At 48.1% G+C, this 11,793-nt stretch overlaps 2 protein-coding genes across 3 annotated transcripts; one reads left to right on the forward strand and one right to left on the reverse strand.

The window, feature by feature from the left end:
- Window positions 1-2,729: 2,729 nt before the first annotated feature.
- On the reverse strand, window positions 2,730-5,039 carry LOC123141610 (uncharacterized). The gene has a single exon (XM_044560707.1). It carries the CDS (start codon window positions 4,826-4,828, stop codon window positions 3,071-3,073), a length of 1,758 nt encoding a protein of 585 aa, XP_044416642.1. The 5' UTR covers window positions 4,829-5,039; the 3' UTR covers window positions 2,730-3,070.
- A 250-nt stretch (window positions 5,040-5,289) lies between these two features.
- Window positions 5,290-11,344, forward strand: LOC123145034 (uncharacterized). Of its 2 annotated transcripts, none has more exons than XM_044564333.1 (8): window positions 5,290-5,757; window positions 8,084-8,376; window positions 8,452-8,521; window positions 8,634-8,689; window positions 9,994-10,069; window positions 10,162-10,198; window positions 10,463-10,577; window positions 10,813-11,344. In XM_044564333.1, exons 2-8 carry the CDS (start codon window positions 8,093-8,095, stop codon window positions 11,009-11,011), a joined length of 837 nt encoding a protein of 278 aa, XP_044420268.1. In that variant the 5' UTR covers window positions 5,290-5,757; window positions 8,084-8,092; the 3' UTR covers window positions 11,012-11,344. The 2 variants fall into 2 exon arrangements, with proteins under 2 accessions (XP_044420268.1, XP_044420267.1); XM_044564332.1 differs by having other exon boundaries at window positions 8,093-8,376.
- The last annotated feature ends 449 nt before the right edge of the window (window positions 11,345-11,793 follow it).

The following is an 11,793-nucleotide window of genomic DNA, read 5'->3' on the forward strand; positions in this document are numbered from 1 at the left end:
GACCACACGCTCGCCGGCGAGGGCGTCCGTGGCGGCCTGGATTGCGTGGATGGGCGTGCGGGACGCGGCCTTCGGGGGCTACAGGTGGTCGGCGGCCATCGGGAGCTCAGCCGTCGGTGCTGCTGCCATCGGGGGCGACGGGGCACGGATTCCGCTGGGGGTAACGGGCGACGGGGCACGGAGGCCGCCGAGGGGACGAGCGAGGGGGCCGGGCCGGGGCCGGCGGGCGAGATGGCGGTCAGCGAGGCTGGGGCCGGCGGGCGAGATGGCGGCCAGCGAGGCCGGGGCCGACTGGCGAGATGGCGGCCAGCGAGGTGGGGGGCGGCCGGTGAGGTGGTGGCGAGCGCCGGCGGGCCTACGGGGGCTACGGGGGAAGTGGTCGGGGGCGACGGAGCTGGGGGTGAAGGCGGAAGTGGCCGCGGCCGGCAGGCGATGTGGTGGCCGGCGAGGACGGGGCCGGGGCGGTGGCGGGTAGGTGAGATCGGGAGCAGGGAGGGAGATGAGAGAGAGACGTGGTGAGGTGGGTGAGATCGGGAGCAGGAAGAGAGATGAGAGAGAAGTGGTGGGTGGGTGAGACCGATGGATAAGGCAGGCAGTGGGGGCGTGGGGCGCGCGGGTGTTGCCGTGGGGGCGCGTGCATCGTGGGTGTGTGGGGTATGCGTCCGACAGAACGTGTGTCTGAGATCTTGCCAACTCATCGATCCAGGTGATTGATCCGCGAGCTGTGCTTTCTCTTTGCCGTGAGTGTTTATTTGCCGTCTGCCTTTGGAACCTTTGCCGTCCGCTTCAGCCAGCCCGTCTGGATTAACCAGCCGCAGGGTCCAGTGGGGCCCAGTTGGGCTCTTTGCCGTCTGCCTTCTGTAGCTTTGCCATCCGCTGGCCGACGGCAAAGAAATGGCAGATGGCAAACAATATATTTGCCATCAGTTAGTTTTTTGCCGTCTGCTTTTTGAAAGCAGACGGCAAAGACCCTCGGCAAAGAATAAGCTGATGGCAAATTCCCTGATTCGTCTTTGATCGGCCGATTTGTCTCTTATATCCGGCACTCGTATCGATTTGTCAGTTTCGTCAGTCAAAAATTCTGACAAATGGGCCCAATAGTTGCTGACTTTAAGACAAAGCGACTAGGTAGGACAAGATATAGCTCTAAATAAGGGCATCTCCAACGCTCCGCAAACTGGACACGCATCCGTTCGGGAATCGGAACCAGTCCGCAGACACTAATATGAGAGCCGGCCATCCAATCGTAGCCGCAAATGTCCGTAACAATCTTTTGCTAAACATGCTAAACAACAGTCAAATTAAAGAAAAAACTAAACAACACCTTCTGCCAAACAAGCAACATGCACACGCACCTTTGGCCAAATGCAACACAAAGCAATGCATTGCATGCAGCTTCTGCCAAAGACTTCAGCCAAACAATACATTCTGGAAAAAAAAAGGAAAAGAGATTAACGTCGGTGCTTTTGAAGAAGGTGTTCCAACATTTGGCGGAAGCAATGCATTTAGTAATAATTACAGCTTTCCCCTAAGTAAATCAGCTAACTATGTGCCTTCCGTCAAATCAAGCTAGCTAGCTCGAAGTCTTCCGCCAAACATTATGCTAATCAATTACTCCTACTAATCATGTTTCCCGCCTACCGAATAGCATTAGCCTTCCATCATCCTACACGGACGAGGGCACATAGTAGCTTTTCACTGGCAAGATGGATGTCTGGATTCTGCAAAGCTCCCCATTATTTGGTTTCAATTTGCGGAAAAACGGATGTCCGGACCGCTTTGCGCACTGATCGGGTATCGCGTTGGATGGAATTATGTGTCCGCACAGTACAATTCGAACGGATGCGGACGATTTAAGGGTCGGCTTTGGAGATGCCCTAAAGTAAGTATTTATATTTCCTAATTTTCATATTTCTGGATGTGCAAAAAATCACTTGGTCTTATAGAAATTTAGTTTTAACCGTATTTGCTGGTTCATAATTGTGTTATTTCCTATAATCTTTTCGTGCCTAACATACTTCATGCAGGTATGATATTAGGATACATGGATGTCTAACTCCACATGTTTCGTGCTCATGGATACAAATATACAATCATCTGCCACGTAGCTCCTGTTTTGTGCAATTATTCTCTCGAAGTGGTCACATGTGTTGTACATTAAGATTTTTTACTATGGCATTTATCATCAAAGTTATATTTTGTATGCCCTAATTTTCTGAAAACTTCATTTTCTTTTGAGTGATTCAATTACTCTTCTCTTTATCAATTGACCGCTCTTTTAATACGAATCTTCTAAGACGCCTTTCGGATTTGTAGGTCATTGATTGAGCGAGAGATAGCTTGGGGTAATTTCAACTAGCTTTCCTTCATTTTTCTCGGTTAAATACCATGTTGTTGTCTTTGTTATTGTAGGCCACATTGTAGCCTCCTTCAAAATAGTTGTCATCATCACTGTAAGTCACAAATGTCATATTCTTTAGAAGCCCCCGAATAAGCTACATATATGTACTCTGCCGTTTCAAACTTTCAGTAGTATGGTGAGATTGGAATTGAGAATATGCATGAAATATACTGGTTTTCATTTTGAAATGTGTCACCCAGATAAATATCGCACACATGTTTTCATTTTGTTATATCTCTCTAAATTATTGTTGAGTTCCGCCGCAACACATGGGTATCTTCTAGTAATACTAGTTTAGAAACTCTTGCGGAGCAACATATTCAATTAATTAATTACAGTTACATGATAGAAAGAGAAGAAGAAAATAAATCCAAGGCTTTCTAAAAAACCGGAAGGAAACATGTTGGGAATAAGCCGACTTGCATAATTACAGTCGCCAACAGTAGTTCCCCGGAAGTTGGGATGGCGTATGCACACAGGGCATTCAGTTTCTAACTTAGCAATAATATTACATGCATATGCAGCATATATACACCGAGCATATACGCCATATGGCAATTAATATATGGTAAGTGCTTACTCTATATACGTACCCAACAAAGGTCAAAATCTAATTACTTGATCAGTAGATTAATTAATTGGTGTGACCTCGGCTGTGTGAGTACTCTTCTAGGCTCCCTCCTGAGTACTCTTCTCGTTTTTCTCCGACGAGGAAATGCCGATGCCAACCTGCAGCCACGACAGCGACTCTCCGGCCACCTTCATGTCCTTGAGGTCGCTGACCTTGGCCTTCTTCGCACTGGTGCTGTCAGCCTCGTCCTCCGTGGCCGCGCCGCCTGCGGCAGCCGCGTCGTTGCGGCTGCTCGTCCCGGTCTTGTTCACGTGGCTGGCGTTGCTGTGCCCCGTCCATGACTGCGCATACATGGACGCCGGCGCGTTGAGGCAGAGCGGGATGTCGTTGAGCTCGGCGGCCTGTCTGGTGGCGATCGCCTCAGCCGACGGATTTGTTGGCACGTTGAGGTCAAGGATTCGCTGGTCCGCCGTGTCGAACATCGGGCGGCCGAGGGTGAGGTGGTGGCACATGGCCGCCATGAGGTGATCGGGAACAACGGGCTGGAGCTTGGCGGGGTCCGTCGCGCTGGAGGTGAGCCAGTGGCACCGCTTGTGGCCCCCGAGCGCTTGCCCCGACGTGAACACGCGGTGGCAGATGGAGCATTCGTGCACCTTCCCCTTCTTCTTGAACGGAGAAAAGGCGGCTGCTACCGGTGCTGCATCAGCGATCGGCATAATGGCCATTTCCGTCGTTGCTGTGGGCACAACGACCTCGCCGGCGCCAACACTCGTCGCCTTGCCGGCATCGAGGTTGCCCGTCTTTCCTTCTGTGGTACTGGTATCTCCTACAGCCTCAGGGATGGCCCTGGTGTTGTCGTGTAGAGCAGCCGATGCCATAGCATGTTGGTGGGTAGTCTCATTGCGGCTGCTTTCAAGCTTGGCGGCGAAGCACCCTTTAACTTTCTTGTGGCTGGCACGGTGCCCACCGAGAGCCTGGTGTGAGGTGAACACCTTCTTGCACGCCTTGCATTCAAACAAGCCGCGTGGGACGGTTGGAACGTGCTGCGCCACTACCACCTGAGGCGCAGAAAACTTGAACTGCGCTGTCATGGGAGGGATGATCGAGAGCGGTTGTGGCACAAGGAGTCTATTCCTTTCTTCGTCCTTGCTCGCTGATGCGGACGACTCCTGGTCGGCATCCACATGCACGGTTGGTTGCGTGACACGAGACGAGGAGAGCATGACGAGGCAATTGGCAAGGTCCTCCTCCTCGCTCGATGGGGCCGGCTGCTGCACTTCCGATATGGCACCGCTCCCGGTGATCATCACCTTGGCGCGGCGTGAGCGTTTCCCCTTGGACCACCCAGAGGCCAACGCCAGGTCCCCTTCCTCCTCCTCGTCCTCATCCACGCCTTCGTCGGTGTTATTATGCAGTGGCGACGACGAACGAAGCGAGCCATCCAAATCATCGTCCTCGTCAAAGCTGCACCTTCCGTGATCCAGCAACGACTTCCACGACGTGAACTCCTTCCCGCAGTTCTCGCACACCCGGCAGTTCCGTAGCCGTCCAGGGTTGGCGCGGAGCCCGTACATGCGTTTGGCCGTCGTCGGCGACGGGCTCCCCGCCTCGGACGATTCGCCGACACCGCCGCCATCATCATCGAAGGCTTCCTCGGCGGCTAGCGCGTCGTCCGCGATCCCGTGCGCCCTCATGTGCCCGCCGAGCGCCCGTCCGCACATGAACCCCTTCTTGCACACCTTGCAGTGGTGCTTGTAGGCCTGGGGCGCCGGCGGCGGGGGAGGAGGCGGGCGCGGCGGCGCCGGGACCAGCTGCATCTGCGCCACCGGCTGCTGGTTCTCCATGACCATGGCCATGATCGGTCGGCGGGGGGTTCGTTCGGGCAATGGCGCGCATTAGGGGGGGAGCTAGGACCGGATATTGGTGGCGCGTGGCCCGTATATATCTGCATGCCACTACTAAAGATAGTGGTGCAGTGAACTAGAATAGACATGGGATTGCTTTAGCTTGTACGGCTGCAATGGCTCCGTACCGACTTGCCCCTGCATGCACGGGGACTTGAAAGATTCGTTCTCGTGTGTACGATTGACGCGCGCGCCAAGAAAAAGTACTACTCCGTACTCCGTAGTACTCGCTTGCATGCATCATCCACCCGCAAAAAAAGGAAAAAAAAACTATAAAAAAAGCTTGCATGCATCCGGGGCTGCGTTGGCCCATGGGCTAATCAACTAAGATTTTCTTTATTTTTTGAGTGGAGTGGGCTTGGTTGAAAACCAAGTCATTTGAGGCCCAAACCAACTAGCGATTGAGTGACTAGAGCGGATCCAGATTCCAGATCGATCAGCCACCGGCGTACCTCGACGGACCACCGCACGCACCCCCCTCCTCTGCTCCGTTCGTGCTCCCTGCGCCGCGCACCGCCGCGGCCAGCGCACAGCCAATCTCCTCCCCTCCCCTCGACGGCTGGCGTACGCTGGGTTGAGTTACATCTCTCGTCTCCGGCGGTGGAAGCTGCGCGAACCGTACTCGCCTCCCTCTCCGCCCCAGCGCTCGCTCGCACCACGAAACGCACGGACCTGCCTCCGCGTCACTCCGTTCGCCACCCCGGCAGGCAACGCCAGCGGCCAGCGACGACGAAGGACGAATCCCTAGCGCCCGCTCTCCGTCGCGCCCCCGCCTCCACCTCACTCCGCGCGCCCTGCTGCGTCTGCACCACGCCGTCCGCGACCCTGCGTGCGCCGGTGAGCAGTCCCACCGAGAGGACGATCTCCGCAAAGGCCCCAAGGTGAGTTTTCTCTCCTATCACTTGTCTGGTTTATTTTTCCCGAGCACTTCTCCAGTTGGCAACCCTAGAACGGATGTCTCGGACTGAGGAGGGGTTTGTGGGATGTTAAAAACTTCATATTTGTGCTTCCTTTTGTGTGTAAGTAAAGACATGATTGTTACTCATTGCGCCAATCATTTCTGTCACTTCTTATTGAGTTTATTTGTGGGGAAATTCTGTCAAAATTTAGAAATCATGGCAGATTGGCCAAAATCTTGGCCAAATCTTCGAACTGCCCAGAAAACTTGAAAATTTTACATAAAAAGCGTGTTCTTCTGAGTGTATCGTGAATGAATAAAGGAAGTTTGAGGTGCTACAAGAAAAGAAAAGATCGTATTGTTCAAATTTCAGCTCACTCTATGTTAGTACAGTTGAAGAAAAACTTCAATCTGAAGTTCCTGTCCATTCAAATTTAGATTCCGATCAAAATTTCACACTGCCTAGGAAAAACTGTAAAAGTTACATACATTCAAATATATATTTATGTCAGTGTGCTGTTCAAATTTCGGCCAGTTTGGAGTTATGGTTGAAGAGAAACTATCTCAGCCGTGACAATGAATAAGAGGAGAGAGTGGAAGTGGGTCATTTCATCCATGTCAAAGTAAACAGGCCTTCTAGGCAACTGGCAAAGTAAGGTGGGTCATATTATCAAATATCCAGTACTTGTTCGCCCAGCACACTGTTTCTATTCAATAGGGAGCCTCTGCCGGGGCAGCTCTGACCTGCTACACCAAGCATTGTCTTGGGTCCTCTCCCCCTAAAATTCTAGCTTTATAGGTGGAGCTACGCTCACACTTTTAAGTCGTGATTTGTCTCCCACAACCAATGTGGAACTAAACCCAATAGCAGCCATTGCGCCAGATCTTGAATCCGCCACCTGCGAGGACAGTCTGAGTTGCCACCTCACCAAATCAGCGGCTGCTGCATCGAAGTCTTTTCTCCAGTGAGCTCCATGGTCGCCAGCAATACGGAACACCTCTGGGTATGGCTTCAGATCCAGAAACGTCCACCTACATCGTCAGTTTATAATCAGCTTGCATAGTCCATGGGATCAGCTCATCTGCTTCTCTCCTTTGTCTTTGGTCCTACCAGATGTGATTGGTTGTTTGTTCTGGGAGTCACGAGGTACTGGTTTCTTGTATTTGTTTCACAATTTGGTGAGTAGAGAGGATTGAGCGACCTCTAATCTAGGCAAAAGAAGATGAAGCATAAATTTCAGAGGTTGAAAATGTGAGTATATGACAACCCAACGTGATTTTGAATTGCGTTGTGGTTTCATTGCCTTGCAGAGATTTTGTTGGCAATCAAATGAAAGAAATTGCATCTTCTTGGTCCAACTTTTTATAGTTAATTCTGTTCCGAAGTTTGATGTTTACATTTAATTGTCATTTTCTTGTATTGCTACTTCATTGGTTGTTATTCTTTTATTGGGGTAATATATTAATATCAAGATGATACCAAATACACCCATGCACACAGCCAAATTATTAAAAAAGGAAAAAGACATAACCCCACCGAAGCAATTAACGGCTTGCAACAGCAAAAATATCAACATCAATCACGTTGTTAAAGCCACAGAAAGTTCAATCTAGGATACTTGATGGGATTGATTTTTCAAAAGGTGGGCAAACCATATCCATCATTTTCTGAAAGGTTTTTTTTGTAACAATATCCATCATTTTCTGAAATTACAATCATTCATCTAACCGATGTGCAAATGTTCACTTATGGTCTCTGCCTTCTTATGATAATTTTGTTTAGTTTGTTAGATGCGTGTTTGACTCTGATCCCCCCCCCCCCCCCCCCCCCCCCCCACACACACACACACAACCTTGGGGGTTTGGTTTGGATTTTATGGAGACAGATTTGGTTTTGGATCAGGTAATGGCCCTTGTCTGAGTGCTGATGAGTTGGACCACCTAAATTGGAATTCGATAACCATCCGTCTGGAGCTCCACTGCTCCAGCCACTAGGTACTGCAGCTGGAGCAGCAGCTTTTGCTTAAACATTCTAGTTCAGATTAGGTTTGTGCTACCTGGGGCAGATACTCCTGCACTTCCCTCAGCTAAGCGTATGTTTGGACGGAAATCTCCTGTTGAGGCGGTAAAATTGATGACCAGCAGGATGTGAGCCAGCCCAGCGTAATTTCTTAGTTGGATTCACTGCTGGTTTGTCAGTTTGTTGAATTGAATGTTTCTTGTTTGATTCCGTTTTCATTACAAGTCTCGTCGTTAACCAGTTATTGATTAGTAGCAGCATGGTAAATTCGCTGAATTGATCTATTTAGATAATACAGATGGACGAGGTCACACAAGCCGTTGAAAACCTGAAAAAGGAATGGAGCCAAGCAGTTGAACAGCTTGAGGTGTGCATTGCTGCAATTGAATCCTGTGGGAAGATGGGGAAAGGGACAGAAGAAGCAATGTCTCTTCCTCGGTTGAACGGTTCTGCACAGGATGCACTGCAATTGCTCAATGCACTGCAGTGCAGGCTTGATCTTCTGGCAGAGCAGCTACCCACTTTTGAAGAAGTTCAGTCTGGACAGGCAACCTTAGGATCATGGAAGGAACAGTATCAGAGGTATTCTGTTCTTAAAGTTCTTTTTGTTTGTTTTGTTTCTCTAGGTTTTGTATACAACTGATTTTGTGTTTTCAGGCTGCGTGTGAACCTGAGGAGTGCTAACTTGCAAGCAAAAGCGAACATTGGAAAAGCTGCTCAAGAAGAGGTGTGATTTTTCTTCAGAGTATGCTCCATTAATTTGATAGTTTATTTACCCGAGCAATGCTAGCTTGCCTGTAATTCAAGGTGCTCTCACATTCTAATTTTGCTTTCTCTAGAGGGGGCTTCTTCTGGGAGGTGGAGAAGAGTCCACTGTCCGGAGGCGTAATCTCCAGTAAGTTGATTAAATGAGTTATTTGTATTGTTGGTATATTTTTGAAATATTTGAGACGTTAGTTGTAGAATGCGGTTGATGGTCTGTTCAGTTTCACGGGAATTTATTGCAAGTGTTAGAATTCGTGAAGGCCTCCAAAGGTTGTGAATTTTCAGCTCTACGGAACAAGTCCACTTTCGTCACTCGGACTATTGAGGAAGTCTATTTAACTCCTTGAAATATGGAACTGGTTATTTAACCCTCTCATATGGCCTTTAGTGGTTCGGATTAATGGTTCTGCTGACATGGAGGTGGTTTTGCCACACTCGCAGCTTATATCACAGAATATTTTCCATGGTGACATCCAGTCAATTATCAGCAGCAAATAAAAGTGTACCTCTTCTCTTCTTGTCCTTCATCCTGTTATGTTCACTTGCCCGCGGCCCGCCCCATCACCGGCAGAATTCCCATGAATGTCATGCTCAGTTAAACTGCAGGGAGCAACTGTAACAGTATGAGAAAACGAGATTTAGGTACTCCCTCCGATCGATATTAATTGACGCTGCTTTAGTACAACTTGTACTGAAGTTGTACTAAACCAGCGTCAATTAATATGGATCGGAGGGAGTGGAATTTATGCAGTCCCAAGCACATTTCTTGCCTAGAGGTTTAAAAAAAATCTTGCCTGGAACAATGCAGATATGCTAATTCCATTTTATCGAGAATCTCTGTAACGGATGCCATGTTTTTTGAAGGTGGATACGTCAGTTACCCATGGTAAATGACAGAGAACCTGAAGTAACTAAATCCAAACAAGAATTGAAATAGGCACATGCCAAAAAAGAACATAAAATAGTAAGGAGAAGAGCTTGGCTGCTAAAGGGATCAAGCTTGTTTGCAAAGTAGGCGCTAGCAGAGAGGTGTGATGGAGTGTTGCATGGTTGAAAGTTGGAATCATTGAGACAGTCGGTGTGCATAGGGTGCGGCAGGCAGCTGGCATGTTGAGAATGTGGCGACATAGCAGCAGCAGCCACTGCCACGCATAGTTAATCAATCATGATCGCACCTCCTTTCGATGCAGACGGTGTGGTACTTACTGGGGATGCTTGCAGATTGGCAGTGGCTGAGTGATGGAGGGTTATGTCCCTATGGGTGACAGCCTGCCTTGCTTGAACTATGAAATGTGGTCAAGAAATTAAAATCGCTGTGTTGATGTAACTCTTTTGTAAGACCTTGAAATGAAATCGCATTGCACTAATTAAAGAATCGCCTGCTATATTTGTTATTTCATTGTATAATTAACACGAACCTGCTAAATGATGTAGGACAAAGGCTGGGATGACATCTGCTGCAGAAAGTATTACTGAGAGCCTCCGTAGGTCTCGGCAGTTGATGGTTCAGGTTAGCACTCCTGCATGTATAGTTGATATCTCATATGCTAATGGTTTTCTGGTCGTAAGTTCAGAAGTAATTTATTATAGATGTTTTGACAGGAAGTGGAAAGAAGTGCTAATACCTTGTCAACTTTTGGTAAGTTTTCCTGTGATTAAGCATGTGCCTATGATGCTCGCTTGTAAGGTTCTGTACATTTAAGCCTGGTCAGGCTTTCCTCACATGTACTGTTATTTGATTAGACTTCTTTTGGTTATTAGTTTGTTACTAAGAAACCATGGCACAGTCATGTGCTTCAAGTTTTCCATACGAATAAGTAATACTCTTTTTTCTGCGATTTTAACGCATTTGCAGACCTATCAAGCCTGACTTGGTAGCTAATTTTAATTTCTTTTTATGCAGATGAATCGACAAGTGTTCTGCGAAAGGCTGAAGGCGAGTATCAGGGGCACCGCTCTTTGCTGATGCGCACCCGTGGTTTGCTCTCCACGATGCAACGACAAGATGTTCTCGATAGGTATGTAGCATCAATCTTCTGTAGAACTCAGAACCAGCCTTGATACCAATCGTTTACGATGTGGTCGTGCAGTCTTCGTTCTAGCCTTAACAGTCAAACAAAAAGAAGTGGAACAAATGCGTTTAACTCCTGTTGCGATAAGCATTTGGTTTCCATCCGCAAGAGAAGTTTGTGCCTGTGTAAGAAGAACAATATTGTCTCGGTCGTGTCAGTTTCTAACTATTATCTGTTCCAGGATCATCCTGACCATTGGGTTCCTCGTGTTCTCCTTGGCGGTTCTGTATGTTGTCTCGAGACGTATTGGCCTGTTGACACTGCAAAGGAAGCTGGCTGATGCTATCAGATCAGGCTCAGTATCAGCTGGAGACATCTTGGCTAAAGTACAGGAGGGACCTGCCCCAACAGATGCTCCCCCAATCTATGATGAACTGTGATTTTACTTCCACCCATCGTTTATAGACGAGCTTACACCCAGAAGCAAGCTTACCTTTCAGAGTTCTTATTTCTTAGTACATGTTGTCTAAAGTAACGTTTGCCCAAAAAGGCTATACTGGTGCATTGACCTGCTGTTAGAGAGTTGAAATCGGAGTATGCTTTATGTTGCTTCCATCAAGCCTCAAAACTCTGTACAGTTAGAATGCATTTTCTCTTCTCACTCTACATTACCTGGGACATATACTACATTACTCCCTCCGATCCATATTACTTGTCGCTGCTTATATTATGCGAGTATTAATATTATGGGAAAAGCAATGTTCGTTCACATATATTATGAGTTTTTTTAGTACAGTACTAGAAACTATATTCAGGTCGATGAGGTGTACATTCTAAAATACATATATTATGAGTGTATATTTAGTACAGTACTAGAAACTATATTCAGGTCGATGAGGTGTACATTCTAAAATAGTAAGGGAAACGTTTAGAGCATCTCCAGCTGTTCGGTGCCCCCAGGGACTGAAATAGCGCCTCCTGGGGGCTAACCGGCGCTATTTTCGCCGGGGGCGCTCGGGATCCCAACTGTCGCCTCAAGTTGGCCCCAGATGCCGTTTCTTCAAATGCAAATTCAGCTAAATTTCGAAGAAAATGACACGAATTTGGACAAAATTCAGGTGGTTTTCATTCATATTTGTACAAATTTAAAGACATAATAAAAAAACTTAAAAAACTACGCCGCCGCCCCGAGCCTCCTACATGCCGAGGAGCTTGTAAAAGG

The sequence above is a fragment of the Triticum aestivum genome, chromosome 6D, assembly GCF_018294505.1.
Source record: "Triticum aestivum cultivar Chinese Spring chromosome 6D, IWGSC CS RefSeq v2.1, whole genome shotgun sequence".
Classification (NCBI taxonomy): domain Eukaryota; kingdom Viridiplantae; phylum Streptophyta; class Magnoliopsida; order Poales; family Poaceae; genus Triticum; species Triticum aestivum.

What these genes read in the sequence shown, in the direction of transcription:
- LOC123141610 (XM_044560707.1), bottom strand. Translation starts at nt 4,828, where the DNA reads ATGGCCATGGTCATGGAGAACCAGCAGCCGGTGGCGCAGATGCAGCTG.
- LOC123145034 (XM_044564333.1), top strand. Translation starts at nt 8,093, where the DNA reads ATGGACGAGGTCACACAAGCCGTTGAAAACCTGAAAAAGGAATGGAGC. An exon ending in GAAAAGCTGCTCAAGAAGAG is followed by an intron (nt 8,522 to 8,633) that starts GTGTGATTTTTC and finishes TGCTTTCTCTAG; the next exon opens with AGGGGGCTTCTTCTGGGAGG. An exon ending in CGACAAGATGTTCTCGATAG is followed by an intron (nt 10,578 to 10,812) that starts GTATGTAGCATC and finishes TATCTGTTCCAG; the next exon opens with GATCATCCTGACCATTGGGT.